This window comes from Aquarana catesbeiana, linkage group LG03 (genome assembly GCF_042186555.1).
Source record: "Aquarana catesbeiana isolate 2022-GZ linkage group LG03, ASM4218655v1, whole genome shotgun sequence".
Taxonomy (NCBI): Eukaryota; Metazoa; Chordata; class Amphibia; order Anura; family Ranidae; genus Aquarana; species Aquarana catesbeiana.
The window spans coordinates 519,792,565-519,810,457 of NC_133326.1; the positions used below are offsets into that span (position 1 = coordinate 519,792,565).

Sequence of the window (17,893 nt, forward strand, 5' to 3'; positions counted from 1 at the left end):
AGCGCTTTATCAATGTGAAATGTGTAAATATATGTTAATATATATGTGTAAAAATATTCACTAACAAAAGCAAACAAAATCAAAAAGTTTGAATTGTTTATCGTTAATAAAATAGACGTGAACAAAAGAAGAAAAGCAGGAAAATAATAATTAAATGGAGGAGAATAGGGAGTTAATTAAGGCCGATTAGAGTAAGTTAAGGGGTTAAACAGAGGAACATTTGCAGATGAAGAAACAGAAATATACAAAAAGAAACAATGTTTCTTTTTATTTTAAAACAATGAGTAAAAAAAAAACACTCTATAAAGAGCAAAAGTGAGTAAGCAGCAGCATAAGTTGTGACAAACAACTAAGGATGAAATTCTAAGGGTTACCGTCTGACGCGCTTCAACCCAATGGTTGAAGACCATTGGGTCGAAACGCGTTGGGCGGTACCCTTACTCCATGCTGCCTTTGTTATTAATTTTGTGATCACTATTTTATTGTTCGTGGCTTTTTAGCAATAAAAATCCCCCTGTTTTTATCTGCACTATGCGGAAGCGGTGATTTTTTCTCTTACATAAATCTCCGGACAAGAGTATCTTCCTTTTGGATGACCAGTGCTGCTTTGCCATTCTACACTTTGAAACCTCCATCCTTGGCACCTATCGTGTGTTCCTTGGCGTTCCTGTTGCCGGAAGTTTATCTTGCCTGTTTCAACACTCTGGATTTCCTTTCCTAGCCTGATGGGGCTCATTGCCTGATTGACTCCATGTCGCTGACAGGGGAGTTCACCTCTTTCGGTAAGAGTACCCATCTCTTTTATTTATTGGATGTTTAATATCATTGATGCCAGCTCAGCCCTACGGATCTACACTACACTCACCAGTCCCTTTGGGTCTCCAACCATCCATCTCCGTCCTGCTTCCAATGTATGGACATGAGTTAACACTTGATTCATTCACTATTCCTTCATTTTGGACTTATTATTTTTTTACCACATTGTTCTATCAATACCCTATACATGGACTTATGTATGTTTTATTTTCCTTAGTTATATTATAGTCTAGCGCTTCTTTTTATTTTAGTGTTTCAGGGCTGAGCAATGTTGTTAATAAACATTGCCAGCTGCTTTTTCTTTTTTTTGATAGCTCCAATTACCGGACTTCTTTAACACTGGGGAGACCCACTGACAGCTCAAAGAACTGAGCCTGAAAGTATCGGTTTCAGGTATCGGTGCATTTGCACGAGTACTGATACTTGATCAAATACTCAGTATCTGCACTGATACCGATATTAGTATCAGTGCAACCCTACTCAGTATGCATACATCCTATTCTTATTCCTCCTTAATGCTTCAGAAAAGTGATTGTTTTCTCTAGGTGCTCTGCCAAAGGCTGAAAGAACACAAAAGCCTCTCTGTCTGGTTAAGTCTCTAAATTCCTGGCATATATAAAGACACTCATTAATGCAGCTTTGTAATCATTATTACATCATTAAATGTTTTTTTTTTTTAACGCAAGTAAGCAGTGTAAGGGTTTTGACCAGGTATCAGCCTCCTACAGTCCACTGTATAGCAGAATGCAGACTGGAAAAAAGGAGAAGCAGCACAAAGAGCAAAAATCAGCTGTGCTGCAAAGCTCATGAGCCAACAAAGGACATGCTAAAAGAAGGACAGAGCAGAATTAAATAGACTATCTGCTTCTCATTTTACTGTCTAATCACTGGGCTGGGGACAGACCTAAAAAATGAGCTGCAGTACAGAAAAATCTGATTTGCTCCCTTGTCAGACAGGGCTGTGCAGTGGGGCAGAGCTGTGTGGATCTCAGGACTGGATGGACATAAATACAAATCCCTTCAAGTTAAACAGCTCCCCTATATGTATTTCATATCTGTATTTAGCGGTTTGCCTGGAGTGCATCTTTCATCTTAGCAGCTGCTCTGTGGGGTTGCAAAAAAAGACAATTTTACGGTCTATTCACACAAGCGTTGTGAAAAGGCAGCCCATTCATTTGAATGAGCTGCCTAATGCACCAAACAAGGCGTGTGTACTGTTAGTGCATTGCCATGTACTGCATTGCATGTCTGCTAGCAAGGTGCGTTGAGATGCCATTCAGAATGAACAGAACCGCCAGGAACCTTGCTGACATACTGTACATCAGAATGAATAGCACTGCATCAAACGGATGCAACACAAGTTTTGCTACTGCATAAGTGTGACTGGGCCTAAAATGTAAAAAAGTCATTAGAGGGACAGTTTATATATCTGCAGTGCCCTCGTGAAAAAAATAAGACAAAACAGTCATATAAAAAAAAAAAACAGTGCAAGTCCTAAAAAACAACTTTTTGGTAAATTTTACACAGGTACCGTATGTTGTTACTAAATATACACCAGAATTTCTCTGTAATGTACTGTTGGAAGTAGCAGCCATTTTATTTTCAATTAACCTTTAAATGTAGCCTGACTCTCTGAACCTTAATCTTCATTGGCATGACTTCAGCCACAGAGTCGTCTTCCACAAAATGGCGGATGTTTGCCAGGGTAGAGGTGAGGAACTCTGAGGTAAAATCTGTCACTTGGCACTGTAGGAACCCGTTCTCTGCTGCTAATAAAGAATACCGCTTAGCACTAGGGCCAGTCTCTAGCCTCAGGCTGATTTCAGGAGACGATTCTTTCTCTTCTACGGATGAGGACTTTTGATCAGAACCTGGATTGAGAAAACAGAGAACAATTGATATTTGTAAGCCCTCTAACAAAACTAAAATGTATATGATACTTCAGATCAACAACTGTACAGGCAGCGTTCTGAGCACTGCACACACGGGCGGCACAAGAGGGATACCAGCCAATGTCAATCATTGTTGTGGAAGAGGAGGAGAGGTGCAGCTTTCTGCGTGTCCCTCTTGCGCTGTCTGTGTACGTGGCGCTTGGTAGTACCAGAGCAGGAACACACATGTAGAGGCGACTACATAGGTCCCCGCAGCACAGGGGGAACATATTAAGCGGAGAGTGTGTCAGCGCGGCCAGGGGACACTTATAAAAGTAAATGCAGTGAAGGAATTTTTTTTTTTTTTTTTAAAGAAAAAAAATAGCAAATGTAAGTTTTATTATCTGTTTTATGAAAAAAATATGCAATGTTAACTAAACATGCGGTTAGTACTTTTGTGTCTATTAAGAAATAAGTAAAAATTTTTGTGCTTCTGTGTGGTCACTCCTCTTCTTATCATGTCAAAACAGAGTAGAACAGAACCCGGAATAAGCTCATTTCCCATCACGCAATGCAAGCTTACCAGTCTGTCAGTCTGCATGAATGTATAGTAAGGGGTACGCGTAAACACATCATGTCAACTTGCAAATTGGCTGCTCTGCCACTGCAGGGAAAGTGCTAATTGACTGCATTTAGTTATTTTAACATTTTTCTCATTTTAGAACAATATCCTGCTATTTAATTAGACCAGCACATTCAGTAAGTTACTTTTAGGTTTCTAAAAATTGGCTGGTCGTGACACCTAAACCGTATTATCAACCTTGAAATGCATCTAAAGTCTGAACTTTTTTTTTTTTTTGAACAGAGTAGGGAAAGGTTAGAACCTATATGGTTTTTACTGCCATCTGTGCTATCTAGATTCACCCTCTCTACGTCTCCTGGTGACCATTATAACCAGGATTGAAGGGATTAGTCAAAGTTTAATTGTCACCCACACAAGGACAGATGGGGGAAAAAAAAATAACACCAAAGTAAACTTAAAATTAAGCTCAAAATCATACTTTCCCTTTTTTCCCCTGGCACTCCAGCTATGGAGAGCAAAGGCAGAAGTCCTTACCCAAGAGTGGCTGGTGTCTGAGCAACTAAACACCAGGGCTGGCGCTCTCTCCCTGCCCACAAGAGCTTGGTACCTGAACAGCCAATCACCAGAGTTGGCATTCTCGCTCCCATCCCCAAAAGAGCTTGGTATCTGAACAGCCCAGTCACCAGGACTGGCACCATCTCAGCTCAGTACCTGAACAGACAATAACCAAGACTGGGGCTCTCTCCTCACCCCCAAGGGAGCTCAGTACTTAAGCAGCCAATCCCCTGGGCTGGTACACTCTGCCTGTCCCCCAAGGGAGCCGAGTACCTTAGTCACCAAGCTCCAGCACTGCCACATGGAAGAAAGGCGAGTCACTCCCTCTGAAAATACAAGTTTTCTGGCTGTCATTCTATCTCCCCACACTCAAGAGCTTAGTAACTGAGCAGCCAATCACCTGGGCTTGCAATCTCTCCCTCACCTTCAAGGAAGCTTGGTACCTGAGCAGCCAAACACCAGAGTTGTCACCCTCTCCCCACACCAAAGGAGCTGGGTACCTGAGCAGCCAATCACCAGAGCTGGCACTCCCTCCTTACCTCCAAGAGAGCTCGGTACCTGAGTAGCCAATTATCAGGGCTGGCACTCCTTCCCTGCCCCCAAGAGCTTGGTACCTGAACAGCCAATCACCAGAGTTGGCATTCTCCCCCCCCCCCACCCCCACCCCCAAAAGAGCTCAGTACCTGTGTAGCCAGTCACCAGGACTGGCACCATCTCCCCACTCCTAAGAGAGCTGCGTACCTTAGTGGCCAATCAGCAAATGCCAACACTGCGACATGGCAGAAAGGTAGGTCTCTCCCTCTGAAAATACTAATTCCCTGGCCATCATGCTAATGTAATGACTTCAGAACTTTTTGCATCCGGACACAGGCATGCAAATCAGAAGCCCTGACTTCATCTGCTGCAAGCTTGCTTCAGGTCAGTTACTTAAAAAACAGTGACCTTGTTATTTCAGAATGGTAGCCAGAAAACAGGATTTCCAGAGCGAGGACAATGACATTCTTTATACTTTACAGACTTTAACAATTACAAATTGCAGGAACCTGTCACAGTCACCTTTTACTTGACAAACCACTGTTGAAAACCTAAATCTGATTGGTTGGTGGGGGTGACTAGGCTGTGTTCTGTATCTTTACGTGAAAGCTGTGCTTGTGTACTTACAGAATGAGCCTTGCGGTGAAAGCCATCAGCTCTCTCTGCTTGTACAGACAGATGGCTGTGAATATGCTTTTCCCATAATCCCTCACAATAGGCGTCTAAGGCAGTTTTTTCACAGATTAAAATAAGGCAATTGTTTTCACAAAGCTGTAATTCCTCAGGACTGTGCAATTTCTCCCTGGATTTACTAGACCCAAAAACCGCTCATTGCACAGGCTGGGAGATTAAATCTCACCCCTCCCCTACCGATAATACAAGATCACATCTGGAGCTTTAAGTTTAAAAAAAAATCTTGTACTAAGGAAAACGCTGGCGGTTTCGGGTCACTTATTTTTAGAATCTTTATGTTCCAGTGGAGAACAAACTCCCATAGGATTGAATGGAGATTGTACAGTGCAGGCGATATTGACAAGCAGCTTGGAGGCTTCCTAAGCGATATCCCATCAAATTGGGGACAGGTGAGTAGAAGTCTTGCATGGGGGCTGCTAACTTGACTCCCAAGAGTCCTTCCCACACATTGGGAGTCAAGAGTCCTTCCCACACATTGGGAGTCAAGAGTCCTCCCACGGAGTCAAGAGTCCTCCCACACATTGGAAGTCAAGAGTCCTCCCAAATTCTAGTAATAAATGCTGATTCTTGCAATAGGAACAAGCTATAAAAAAAAAAAAAAAAAAAAAAAAAAAAAAAGATGCTGCTGCTAGGACATGATCTACCGGGGAGGCAGGGAGGCAGGGAGGTAGATTTTGAACATGCCAGGAGATCACCTTTGAAGTGGTTCTAAAGGCTAGGTGTTTTAAAACATTAATGCATTTCCAGCTTTAATGTAAAAAACACCCCACTGCTTGTTCATCCCTAAATACTTGCCTCTCTTGATTCAGTGATGTGCCTTGATGCATCTCTTCTCTCCTTTTTTTGTCTTCTTACAGAACACACAGGCAGCAGTGGAGCCATTGGCTCCTGCTGCTGTCAATCAAATCCTATGAGGAGGGAGTGGGGGCATGGCTGAGTCATGCTGTGTGTGTCCATGGACGCACACAGCCCGGCTCAGGAGTGTGCCTGTATGGGTACCACCATTGCACAGGGCTTGCTATGGGGGCACTCGGAGAAGAAGATGTAAAAAAGGATCTGGGAAGAACTATAAGAATGCCTTTACACCTGAGCACAGCGATTTTCAGGCATTTTTATTTGAACGCTTTTGCACACAAGTGTTTTGGAAGCATATTTCAATTGATTTACCTGTGTACCCTACCTGGGATTTAAAGCCATGACCCTAGGTGTGAATGGGTTCTTACAGTACAGGGTGCCTGAGCATTTGCAGCAAATGTTTGAAAAAATAAACATAGGCGACTATCCAGTCTTGAGTGGATGCCCCCTCCTTTCCTTTCTCTTTACCCCCCCCCCCCCAAAAAAAATCCCATGTAGTTCAATAAATACGAACACATGGCATTCCCAAAGCAGCATGAACTACTTTTGACGCAGATTTTGGCGTTTTTGGCCCCACAGATTTCAGTAGAAACACCTGTAAATGTGCAAATTGAGCATTTTTCACAACTGACACTTTACCCCCTGCGCCACCTCCAGAGTTGCCAAGCACCTCTCCAAACGTGGAGTCATAGATTTGAACCCCTAGGTAGGGTACACATTTACTGGTACTCTGTTAAAGATGTGCCCAAGGCTGTCTATACTGGAGCTTTGGAACTTTCTGCTACCTCTGCTTGTACAGTTCGTTCTCTTTATACTGATCTTTTGTTAAAATAAAGAACTCAAAAAAATAAACAGACATTAGGAATAAAAAGTAACCCCCCGGCAGTGTTCTAGTTTGTCCCAACCCCTTTAAATGATACTTTTGCTAGACATTTTACTTTGTATGTGAATATAAAAATATAACATTAAAAAAAAAAAAAAAAGAGAAATCTTATCCTGAATACTTTCTATGACCCAAAGCTTTCTAAATCTCAGCCTACAAGGCATTTTTCAACTGCAGGTCTCTGCTGTACAAGTAATTCTGTAGCATGACGGACAATTACACGTCGTTTGGCAGGTAGAATAGTTCACACACATGTACTTTAAGGCTTTATGCACACTGGGCATTAAGCCCTCGTGCATGAGATCCAAGCTACTGGCAGCAGGGCTGAATGGTGCCTTCTACCAGCATGGTGCCTTAATATGTATTTAATTGTATGCCTGCAGTTCTTCTCTCATTTTCTATGTGAAGATTTAGGAAGATAGCTTAGCCTGGAGTGCCACCTAGTGGACTTGAAGAGAACGTCTGGAGCCAGAGTGACTTAGAACCAAAGCCCTGATCTCAAACTGAAAACCAGTGGGATGTACTGGAATGTGAACATAATGAACCAACATCAAAGCCAACATCTTATGTTCTTGCAGGTAAACCACAGCCAAAATATTCCAACATTCAGCTGTTCATCTCGCTGTGATGCTTTACCCTCTATGACACTCATTATCTGGAGGCTATTGCTAGGTTGGTGCACTCACGCACCCCGAATTTGTGAGTACCCCATTGTGGGGAGTGTTTTTACTTCAATAAACTTTTTTAAATGATACTATACTATCCAGCCTTTTCTTTTATTTCCTATACTTGTGGAGCTGCTGCTGATGCTGTGCACCTGGATACCATCACTGAGCCGTGGGATGGCTCCTAAGCGTGTTTAGACTCAGTATCACAGCTGAGTCACACGCTTTCCCGGGGGGGGGGGGGGTCACTGGATGACACTTGAGCATGGTTTCTTGAGCACTAAGAATATTTGGAGCATGCTGGATTTTTTCTATGGACATTTTTATTACTGATTTTTTTCATACACTTATAATATTGTATATTAAATTCACTGATCACTTACTTTATTGCTTTTTGGATTATATATTTACACCTATTGTGTGGTACTTGGCACCTTTTTGAATTTTGCACATATTATATTTACTGTGGTTTATTATTTGCACGTTGCACTTTGTCTTATTGATTTATTATGTATTTTGATTTTTCATTGATTCATTATGTAATTTGGCACTAGCTGATTAATTTGCAAATTTTGCACTGATGTAATTACATCTAGTAGACTATTCTGCACGTTGCACTTTATGTTATACTGATTCATATTTTATGGATATTTGCTGATTTACTTGTAAATTTTGCGCTGATGTAGCAAACACTATTCAAATAGCACTTTTCAGCGAGCCACGTATATATCATCCTCACTATCGTTATTTGGATTATTATTTGAGACACATATTTTATAACATTGACATTTTACACTTTAGCGCAGCGTATTTATATATATTTTTTCTATAGTGACGCACGGTATATGAAACGTGTTCAATGCAGGCAGCTAGATGTTCCCCACTCTTGAGGCATGAAATCATTGTGGCTCGCAAGGTTTTTCTTTATTCATTCAGCAGAAGCCTGACCTAAAGAACAGAGGAGTTCTTCGGGTCAGGCTGTCCTCAAAGCCAATTACCTGTGGTCAGAGGCGGCTCTCTAATTAGGCGGCCGCCTAAGGCCCCGCACTGACAGGGGCCTCGCGGCCGCCTAATTTGCTTGTGCTCAATCACTGATGTCAAAGCCGGTGGCTCCGCCTACCCCCGCTGGGGCTCTGTGGCTCAGGGGCTGACTGACAAATCGGGTACTGCCCGAGCAATAGCGGCCCCAGCACGGAGCGGTTAAATCCCGGACCGGTGGCAGCAGGTGCGGACAGCGGGACAGTTGAGGCCTCTAGGTGGCGGCAGTGTCCAGATGACAGCACCCGGCTCCAGATGCCATCTCTACAAGGCGTGTGTGCGGGCGGCGGCATGTCCATGTGGGAGTCGCAGCTAGGCTGCTCCTTCAGCCTGCGCTCACCAGACTTCTCCGCACCTGCCTCCAGCTGAGCTGCCCCGTGACTGACCGACCAGAGAGAAGGTGAGCATCCGTGCAGCCTTCCTGTGTGCCTGGATAGGAGGAGCGGTGGGCGGCGGCATATAGTGTAATTGATCTTTCTATATTCCTCCTGCTGCTGCTGAATCATCTGCAGGAAGGAGAGAAGTGAGCATTCAGTGGCTGCAGGAGGAATATAAAAAGTTCAATTCCACTATATGCAGCCGCCCACCGCTCCTCCTATCTAACTTCTTCTGCTCTCCTTGTGCTCCCTGGCTTCCCCCCATGCTCTCTGGCCCCACATTGTGCTCCCTGGCTCCTCCCCCAGTGCTCTCCATCCCCCTGCTTTCCACTCGCATTCTTTCGGACTCCCCTCCTCTCAAGCTCCCCCGCGCTCTCCAGCCCCCACCCCTCCTATGCTCTCCATCTTCCCCAGTGCTTTCTGCCCCCACACCCCTCTTCAGCTCCTCCCTGTTCTTTGCCCCCCTCTCCTGCTCCTGCTCCTGCCCAGTGCTCTCACAGACTGGGACATGGAACACAGGAGGGTCTGCAGACAGGGACAGGGCTAGGGATCTCTCTCACCCCCCCCCCCCCCTTTCCCTCACCTACCTATTTCTAACCTTCTCCTATCTCTCTCTCCCCCCTCCCTCTTTATGTCACCCTCCTTTCTCGCACTCCTCCCTCTCTCCCTCGTACCACCCCTCTCTTTCTCACCTCCCTCCTCTGTGTCACCCCCAGTCTCTCTCACCCCCACTCACCCCTTCCCACCACTCACCCCCTCTCTCTCTTTCCCCTCTCTCTCCCTCTCCCCCTCTCCTCCCCCCTCCCTCCCCCCTCCCCCCTCTCTCTCCCCCTCTCGTCTCTTTCTCTCTCGCACCACCACTCTCTTCCACAACCCTTCTCTCTCTCCCTCACCCCTTCTCTTTCTCACCTCCCTCCTCTGTGTCACCCCCAGTCTCTCTCACCCCTTCCCACCACTCCCTCCCTCTCTCTCTCCAACCTCTCTCTCCTCTCTCTCTCTCCCTCTCCCCCTCTCTCTCCCCCTCTCTTCCACCTCTCGTCTCTTTCTCTCTCGCACCACCACTCTCTTCCACAACCCTTCTCTCTCTCCCTCACCCCCTCTGTTTCTCACCTCCCTCCTCTGTGTCACCCCCAGTCTCTCTCTCACCCCCACTCACCCCTTCCCACCACTCCCTCCCTCTCTCTCTCCCCCCTCCCTCTCTCTCTCCCCTCTCTCCCCCCTCCCTCTCCCCTCCCTCTTTCTCTCTCCCCCTCTCTTCCACCCCTCGTCTCTTTCTCTCTCGCACCACCCCTCTCTTCCACAACCCTTCTCTCTCTCCCTCACCTCCTCTCTTTCTCACCTCCCTCCTCTGTGTTACCCCCAGTCTCTCTCACCCCACTCACCCCTTCCCACCACTCACTCCCTCTCTCTCTCCCTCCCTCTCTCTCCCCCTCTCCTCTCTCTCCCTCCCCTCTCTCTCCCCCCCCTTCTCTTCCCTTCTCTCCCACCCCTTGTCTCTTTCTCTCTTGCGCCACCCCTCTCTTCCACAACCCTTCTCTCTCTCCCTCACCCCCTCTCTTTCTCACCTCCCTCCTCTGTGTCATCCCCAGTCTCTCCCACCCCCACTCACTCCCTCTATTCCTCCCTCTCTCCCCACTTTCTCTCTCCCCCTCTCTCTCTCCCCCCTCTCTCCCCCTCCCTCTCTCTCCTCACTCTCTCTCCCTCTCTTCCCTTCTCTCTCCCTTCCCCCCTCTCTAACCCATCTCTACCCCCTCTCTACCCTTATTTCCCACCCCTCCCCCCTCTCTCTCCCCTCTCTCTATGCCTGTCTCTCTCTGCACTGTGTTGGGATTCCCCCATTCTCCTTCCTCCCAAGGCATGGGAAATTCTTAGAGGGGTAGGTTGCCACCTTGCTGGGTCCCAGATGTTTTATTGGCTGCATATGTCTGATGGGTGAGGAGGGTGCCCTGGAAGTGGTGGTGCTGATGAAGTGTGTGCTAGATCCGTGCATCTTTCTGCAGCCATTTTTATTGCTTGAATTTTTTTCCCCATTATGGGCGTGAGTGGGGCCTCATGTGTAAAATTTGCCTAAAGCCTCACAAAGCCTAGAGCCGCCTCTGCCTGTGGTGATCGCTGCTGGATGCACTTTGTGTGCATCCAGCAGCGATCATTGCCGGTAATTTCTGGCTAAGCAGAGAGCCACAAATAGCTGCGGTTGCTGGTGACCCATCATAATAGTGAACAGCACTATTGCAACTGCACCTAGCCACTCAGAGATGCAGCAAGAATTAGAATCTTTCTGTCCCTACAATTCACACTGGCCCTAATTGCTGTCGTAAATGTAACCTTAGGGATTCCACTTTAATTTGATCTTGTAGCCAGGTCTTATTTTAAAGCTCATTTAAAGTGCATCTGGTTAAGAAAATGTAAATGTTGACTGTCCATAGCCTGGCCACCGGATCACTCAAGTCTTCATCAGCTGGAAAATCAATGGTGATATTACATAAATATATATGAAAAAATTCTCTTACCCATGCTCCGGTTGTTGAGGTATTGCCAAACGCTGACATTCCCAAGCTGTTTTGGAACCACTTGATTCACTTGAAGGCAAATGGTGACATCTTCTCCCTTAATATCAATTGCGCCGTTCACTCCACTTATTTTAAATACTACAACGGACATCTGCAGGGAACAAACAAAGGTTATCTAGGCATCAAAGTAACCTATGTATACTCTTGCTTTGCAAGGGACACTAGGAGGACAGTAAGGTAAGCTGGAAAAGAGGCCTAAGCCATGGACACCTACCAGCTCTTGCTTAGAGTCATGGGTGCTTTCATCAGCAGCACTGCCAACGTCCGGTGAGGAAACGCAGTACTCTTCATTCCTCAGTTCCACGCTGGCTGTGTCCACTGTGGACTGATAGTTCAAGGAAGAGAAGTCTTCCAGCCCTGATGCAATGAAATAAAAAAATGTTCTCAAAAGTCAGTTAAAAAAAAAAAAAAAACATTGGCACATCTCAGAGAAAATACTGATGGTGCAGCCAAGGCTTTAGTCATGTATACTACATAAGAGGACAAAGCTAGTTAATCAGCAGCTCTGCCTAAAATCTGGTCCTCACCTTTGGTGGAAACCATGTGACTGATGTTGCATCACTGGCTACTTGACTAGCTAAGCCAGGTAATGCAGTTTATACATGACAATCAATTATTAAACAATAGCTCTCTTAGTTGTCCGTTTATCAAGCAGCGGTAATTTACCGCTGCCTAGTTCTCCAGCATTCTGTAACATCTTGCAGGAGCCGAAGCTGCAGCACCAACTTTCCGTACAGCACATATGCATTTTGCCTGGGTTGAGAGCTTTTTTCTTTAGTTTTTGCCTTGGCTCTGCACGCTCAGCTTCTCACCCACAGGTAGTTACTATTAGGGCTGATGCACATGGCTCAAATCTTGCTAGCAGCATAATCCTGCATACATGCATGTAAAAATGTGCTCGTGTCACCTAGCCTCCTAGGTTGTTGTGAACCCTAGGCGGCAAAAGCTCCCAGCATCCTGATTGCCCCTTCCACCTTACGTCCTTGGTATTCAAGACCAATACCATACGTTTATGCTATACTGTGTTGCATGACATTTACAGGATCTGCAGCCAGTCCACACAGAGTTAGTGATGCCTGGACTGTGGTAGGAGTCTGATTGGATCTATGGCTGCATCTGTCTCTGGTCTCATCACCTTGACTGCAGGATGCTTTTTATTATTCTCCCCCTTCCTATCAAAGCCAAGCCTGCTCACCTCAGCCCAGTATTAGCTTTGCTATTTCTACCCCTACCCTTCTCCATAACTTGTTGTCCACATCTCTTACCCTGTTTCCCAGAAAATAAGCCTGGGTCTTATAATAATTTTGGCAACAAAAGACCCAGTAGAGCTTATTTTCGGGGTAGGTCTTATCATGCCATGTGCAGTCTTTTTTCCCCCTCTCTCTCCCTGCCTGTCAGGAATCCCCAGTGGAACGGAGTAAAAGTGCTTGTAAAATCCTAGAATGCACTGTATTATAGTATTCTATAATATAAACTGTGCGTGTTTCTGTAATCTATTTGTGATAAATACCCTCTTTCTGTGACCTGCTGGACTTCTCTTCCCCGCTCCGAGCAATGCAGGGGGTGGGGGGCAAAATCCCCCGCTGACAGCTGGGAGAAGAGGAGGAGAGCAGCATGAGGTCAGCTGAGCGGCGCTATATCGAAGGTATTTATCACAAATAGATTACAGAAACATACACAGTTTACATTATATAATGCTGTAATACAGTGCATTTTAGGATTTTACAACCACTTTAAACTAGGGCTTATTTTTGGGGTAAGGCTTATATTGCAGCCCTCCCTGAAAATCACAGTAGGGCTTATTTTCGGGGAAACACGGTAGTTGTTTAGATCAGAGAGGTGTGCAGCAGCATGGAGAATACTGCAACGTTTGTTCTCCCTGCTTTTAGTAATGTATTATTTCTGTGTCTGATTTTTATTGCAACAAGTGTGCCTGTGAACTTTTCCAGTGTTGTGTACACTACTGGAGAAGACTGGGGAGTGGTCTTCTCCCCCATCACTGTCCACACACTTGTGAGCCTGTGCAATCTGTGGTCACAGGACTCATGGGAAACATAGTTTTGCCAGATGCCATAATTTGCTGGAAATGACATAAGACAGCCTTGTTGATCCCTACTCCTAGCGTTCATGGCTAGAGGATTTTTTTCAGCCCTTGAGAAGTCACAGAGGCTAAAAAGATGAATTTCTCAGAAGAGGGACAAGTAAATGGAAACAAAAAAAACAGGGGACACTATAGAGGGGAGGTAGGAGGCTAATTTCAGGTGCTGGCTTTTATCTTTAATGCTAGCCATACACCAGTCGAGAAATTGTTCGAACTTGTTTTTTCGAAAAACAAACACACAGTCGTGAGAGCAAACGATAACATCAGCATTTAATGACCGAACGTCGAACGATAAATCATTCAATAGACATGAATCAGTTTCTCTGGGTTTTTTTGCTTTTGGGTCACACAAATGCAGTACCAACAGTTCAATTTTTAACGAGCGAGAAAACACATTAAAGCGTTTGTTATCCCAACACTTCATATTCCTGATATGTGCCTGCTGTACCATGTACTTGTATGAGAAAGTATTCTGTTCTCTTTGTATTGCTTCCTTTATGTGAAATCCCTGGTGTTCCTGTTAGTCCTCTTGATTCCCTATTAAAAACCGACCATGCTAGGCAGGAGAGCACACCGTAGTCAGTTCTCTAGCTATGCTGGGAACGCAGTGTACTCTCCTCCAATTATCAAACTTATCCCGACATGCCCCCGCTGCACAGTCATTCACTGGGAAGCCCAGCATACTGCTGCTTCTCCTCCCCCCAGCTCTTATGCAGCTGGGAACAGAGGGAACTTCTAAAAAAGTGAAAAAAGGTATTTATATTTTTTTTTATATCTATGCAAAAATGTTTTGCCTTTCATTTTTATTTTAAACGAAATGGGTTGTTTTACAAGGTGATCGTTTACAATTACTTTAACCTTTCAATTTATTGTTCGTTCAGCAGAAGTTTTACACACTTTTTGTTAGATTTTTTTTGGTCTCAAAAAAGTCACAACTGATTTTGGATTTGTGCCCATTAGCTGTACGATAAACAAACAAACGGTCCAATTGACAGATTTTTGGTCGATCTTTTTATCTGGTGCATGGGCATCATAGGGGTCCATACACACTGGCTTAAAAAAACGCCAGTTACCTTGCCAAAAAAGGCTGTATAAAAAACGATCACATTTAGCATTTTTGTTCCGGCATTTAGCAGCTTCTAGCAGCGTTAATGTTTATAAGCATTTTTACAACAAAACCGAAGGAAAAAAGGGGGTGTTCTTATCATTTAGGAGCATTCAGCATTTTTTTTTTGCCAGAAAAATGCTTTCGAATACGCAAACCAAAAGTGTTTTTTTAAGCCTCTAGACGCTGAGCTTAAGAAAAAAAACGCCTCTAGACTACCTAATGTGCACACATAGGTTAACATTAGATGCTTCTAGAGGCACACAAAAAAAAAATTGCCAGTGTGCATGGACCCTAAAGCTGAAGTTTAACCTGCTTACATTTTTCCTTCCCTGGTTCCTCCTTTTCCTCACTCATCAAAATGCTAATTCAAATTTTAACTAAAAAACTTTTTCATTTTTTATAGCACAGCTTATTTTAGATCAGTGGACTTCATTGCTGGGTCTCTGTGCTTCTCTACACTTCGCAAACAGATCATGGCTGGTGGAGGAGCCAGCAGAGTACATAGACTTCTGAGCAGGGGCGGCCCGTCCATTAAGGGAGCACGGGCGCCGCCTCCCCTATCCATGCGTCCAGCCCCTTTCAGGACACTGGCGCATGGATTCCAATGCGGAGGGGCTGTTTTTTTTTTTGAAGCACCGATTAGAGACATTGGCTCCAATAGGCATCGATATAGGGTGGACTCAGGTCGCAGAGAGTGCGGTGTGTTACAACAGTGAATCAATAACCATCCCCCTACCCCCAGCTGACCGAGGAGGGGTAGGGGGTGGTTGCCGCCCCTGCAAAACACCAGCCGCCACTGTTTCTGAGACCATCACAGCACCCTGCCGCAGTATATAATGCAGAAATTTACAATGCAGACAGGTGAGCCACACTTGTGCTCAGACCACAGTTGTAGACAAGCCTCAAGACGAAAAGACCGGCAACACTGTGTGCTATGCTTGTAAAAGTATCCGTTATTGTAACGCCATCAGGAGTGAAAGAAATCCCATACACAGAAAGAACTGGTGGGCTGAAACGCGTCAGCACTGTGTATGGGACTGCTTTTACTCTTGATGGACTTACAATAAAGACGATTTCTATGAGCATAGCACACCGTGTTGCAGTCCTTTTCGACTTGATGCCTACCTCAGTATGCCTCTCAAGAGGCTTCAGGCCTAATGCAAGCAGTGGGCTGGATCTTGGGATGAGTTATTCAAATATCAACATGCCTTCATGCATGGATGCCAGTCTGGAGGGGCAGGTATTCCTAGCCAGACTGCATTTGCATGGTAATAGGTAATAATCACACGTGATGCTGAGTCTCCATGATTGAAATAACTGAAATAAAATGAGGGAGAGCAAGGATGGAGACGAAAGTGCTACATGATGCAGGACAGTCTGAGTTGCTTTTTTTTTTTTTTTACGTTGACAGATTAACACAATACAAGGGAAGAAGTAATTTTGTGTGCTGCAAAAAACAATGTCAGTATTTCCCAGAGAAGTGCTAAAGATAAGGCAATCTTCACTCTGTTAAAAGTGACAGATTTTCCTTAAAGGACTAAAACGGAAATGATCCATGATTAGAAGTGGACGTTCCAAACGTTTCCCTACCAGCCTCCATAGGGTCACTCCCATCGCTCTCCACCAGGTGCTCTTCTAGCAGGTTGCTGTCTATGGAGATATTGTCCAGGGAGAACTGGGACGAGCTTCTCTTCATGTTCTTGTAAGAAACAGAGAAGGTAGGCAGGTTGGACGGACAGCGATCCTTAGGGATTCCACTTAACAAAAATACATGGAAACCAGGTTTCAAAAATCAAAACAAGTAACTTCGGAAAAAGCATAATTATAATAAAAGAAAAACAAAAAAGGGGGTTACAGGAGGGAAAAAATAAAAAAAAAACAAATTAAAAAAAAAAATCTATCCACCAAATCATATTTTTTTTTTTTCCCCAGACACAGAAAGCCTAAATAAGCTTGTGTGATTTCCTATCCTTTTATATAAAAACAGCATAAGATTATAACACAAGAATATACGTTCACTTTTAAATGGTATTTAACCCAAAAACAACAAAGTTATTATATTGCAGTTTACCAATTCTTAGATGTGATGGATGAATTTGTTTTGTTTTTTTTTAGGCTTTTGTTTTTCATTTTCACCTAGTGATCCGTTCAATAAGTCTGTTATTTTTTTTTTTAACTTCCTTTAACAGACCAGGCTGACTTGCAAAAGTGACAGTAAAGCCTAGTACACACAGACCGAATGTAGGCCGACATTTTGTCCATGTGTACGGTGGCCAGTCCGACAGAAGCTGGCTTCTATCAAAGGCTCATGACCGAAAAAGATCTGGCGACCTTCTCCATGACCGGAGTGTTCAGGCTGAGGGTCGTCCCCCTGTCAGAATATAATAGCTCAGCAGAGGAGATCGCTGTATTAACATCAGATTGTTAATACAGTGGCTCCGATCTGAGCGGTCAGTTTTTTTGGGTTGAACTGAAAAAAAACTAGTGGTGTGTGTACCAGGCTTTAGAGAGTTGAGCCATATTATTTAACACTGACAGGGGTGCTTACAATGGTCAGCTTTTAAGGAAAACCTTTATCTCCCCCCCAAAAAATGTTGCTGTAACTGCTTAAAAAATGTTAGCTGGAGTTCAGCTTTAAAGTGTTAAAGTGTTACTAAAGTCAAAAAAATGTTTTCAATTAAAATATCCAACAAGTTATACTCACCTACTCTGTGCAGTGGTTTTGCACAGAGCACCCCGATCCTCCTCTTCTCGGGTCCCCGTCGGCAATCCTGGCCCCTCCTCTTCTTCGTGTGTCCCCATAGCAAGCCACTTGCTATGGAGGCACACAGTGTCTGTGCCCTCCCAAGCTGTGTGTCTATGGAGTCACGTAATTTACCTTAATGCAAGGAATGCATTATGGTAGAAGTTCAGCCAAAAATGACCTAAGTCTATTCGCAGCCACATTCTAAGACTAATCTATCTAGCCCTGTAAATAATAAATCAATGTATTTGCCTGTTCTGCAGCCACTCTGGTCCGGTCCCACGCTGAGCTGTCAGCGGCGGTTTCTCTGTGTGTAGGCGTGTGCACGAGCAGCAGCCGACAACGGAAGCCCCATAGTAAGTCTATAGGAGACTGCACTTTCCAGGCATTTCCCAGCCATTGTCGGCTGTCTTCTGCACACAGCATCTGATGCTGGAGACCAGACTAGATCGGCTTCAGGAAAGGTATGTATAGCGATTTTTGCTTAAACAAAGGTAAAAA

General features: G+C 44.6%; 1 protein-coding gene across 2 annotated transcripts in view; it reads right to left on the reverse strand.

The window, feature by feature from the left end:
* The window catches only part of BLTP3B (bridge-like lipid transfer protein family member 3B), a 156,772-nt gene that overhangs the window by 20,306 nt on the left and 118,573 nt on the right, over window positions 1–17,893 (reverse strand). The window contains exons 15-18 of one of the 2 annotated variants that reach the window (XM_073621200.1): window positions 16,240–16,406; window positions 11,655–11,797; window positions 11,381–11,531; window positions 2,428–2,687 (exon numbers count right to left, since the gene is read on the reverse strand). In XM_073621200.1, coding sequence (XP_073477301.1) covers window positions 2,428–2,687; window positions 11,381–11,531; window positions 11,655–11,797; window positions 16,240–16,406 — 721 coding nt within the window. Of the gene's footprint in view, window positions 1–2,427; window positions 2,688–11,380; window positions 11,532–11,654; window positions 11,798–16,239; window positions 16,407–17,893 lie in introns of those variants that run through there. The other variant, XM_073621201.1, reaches the window with a different exon arrangement.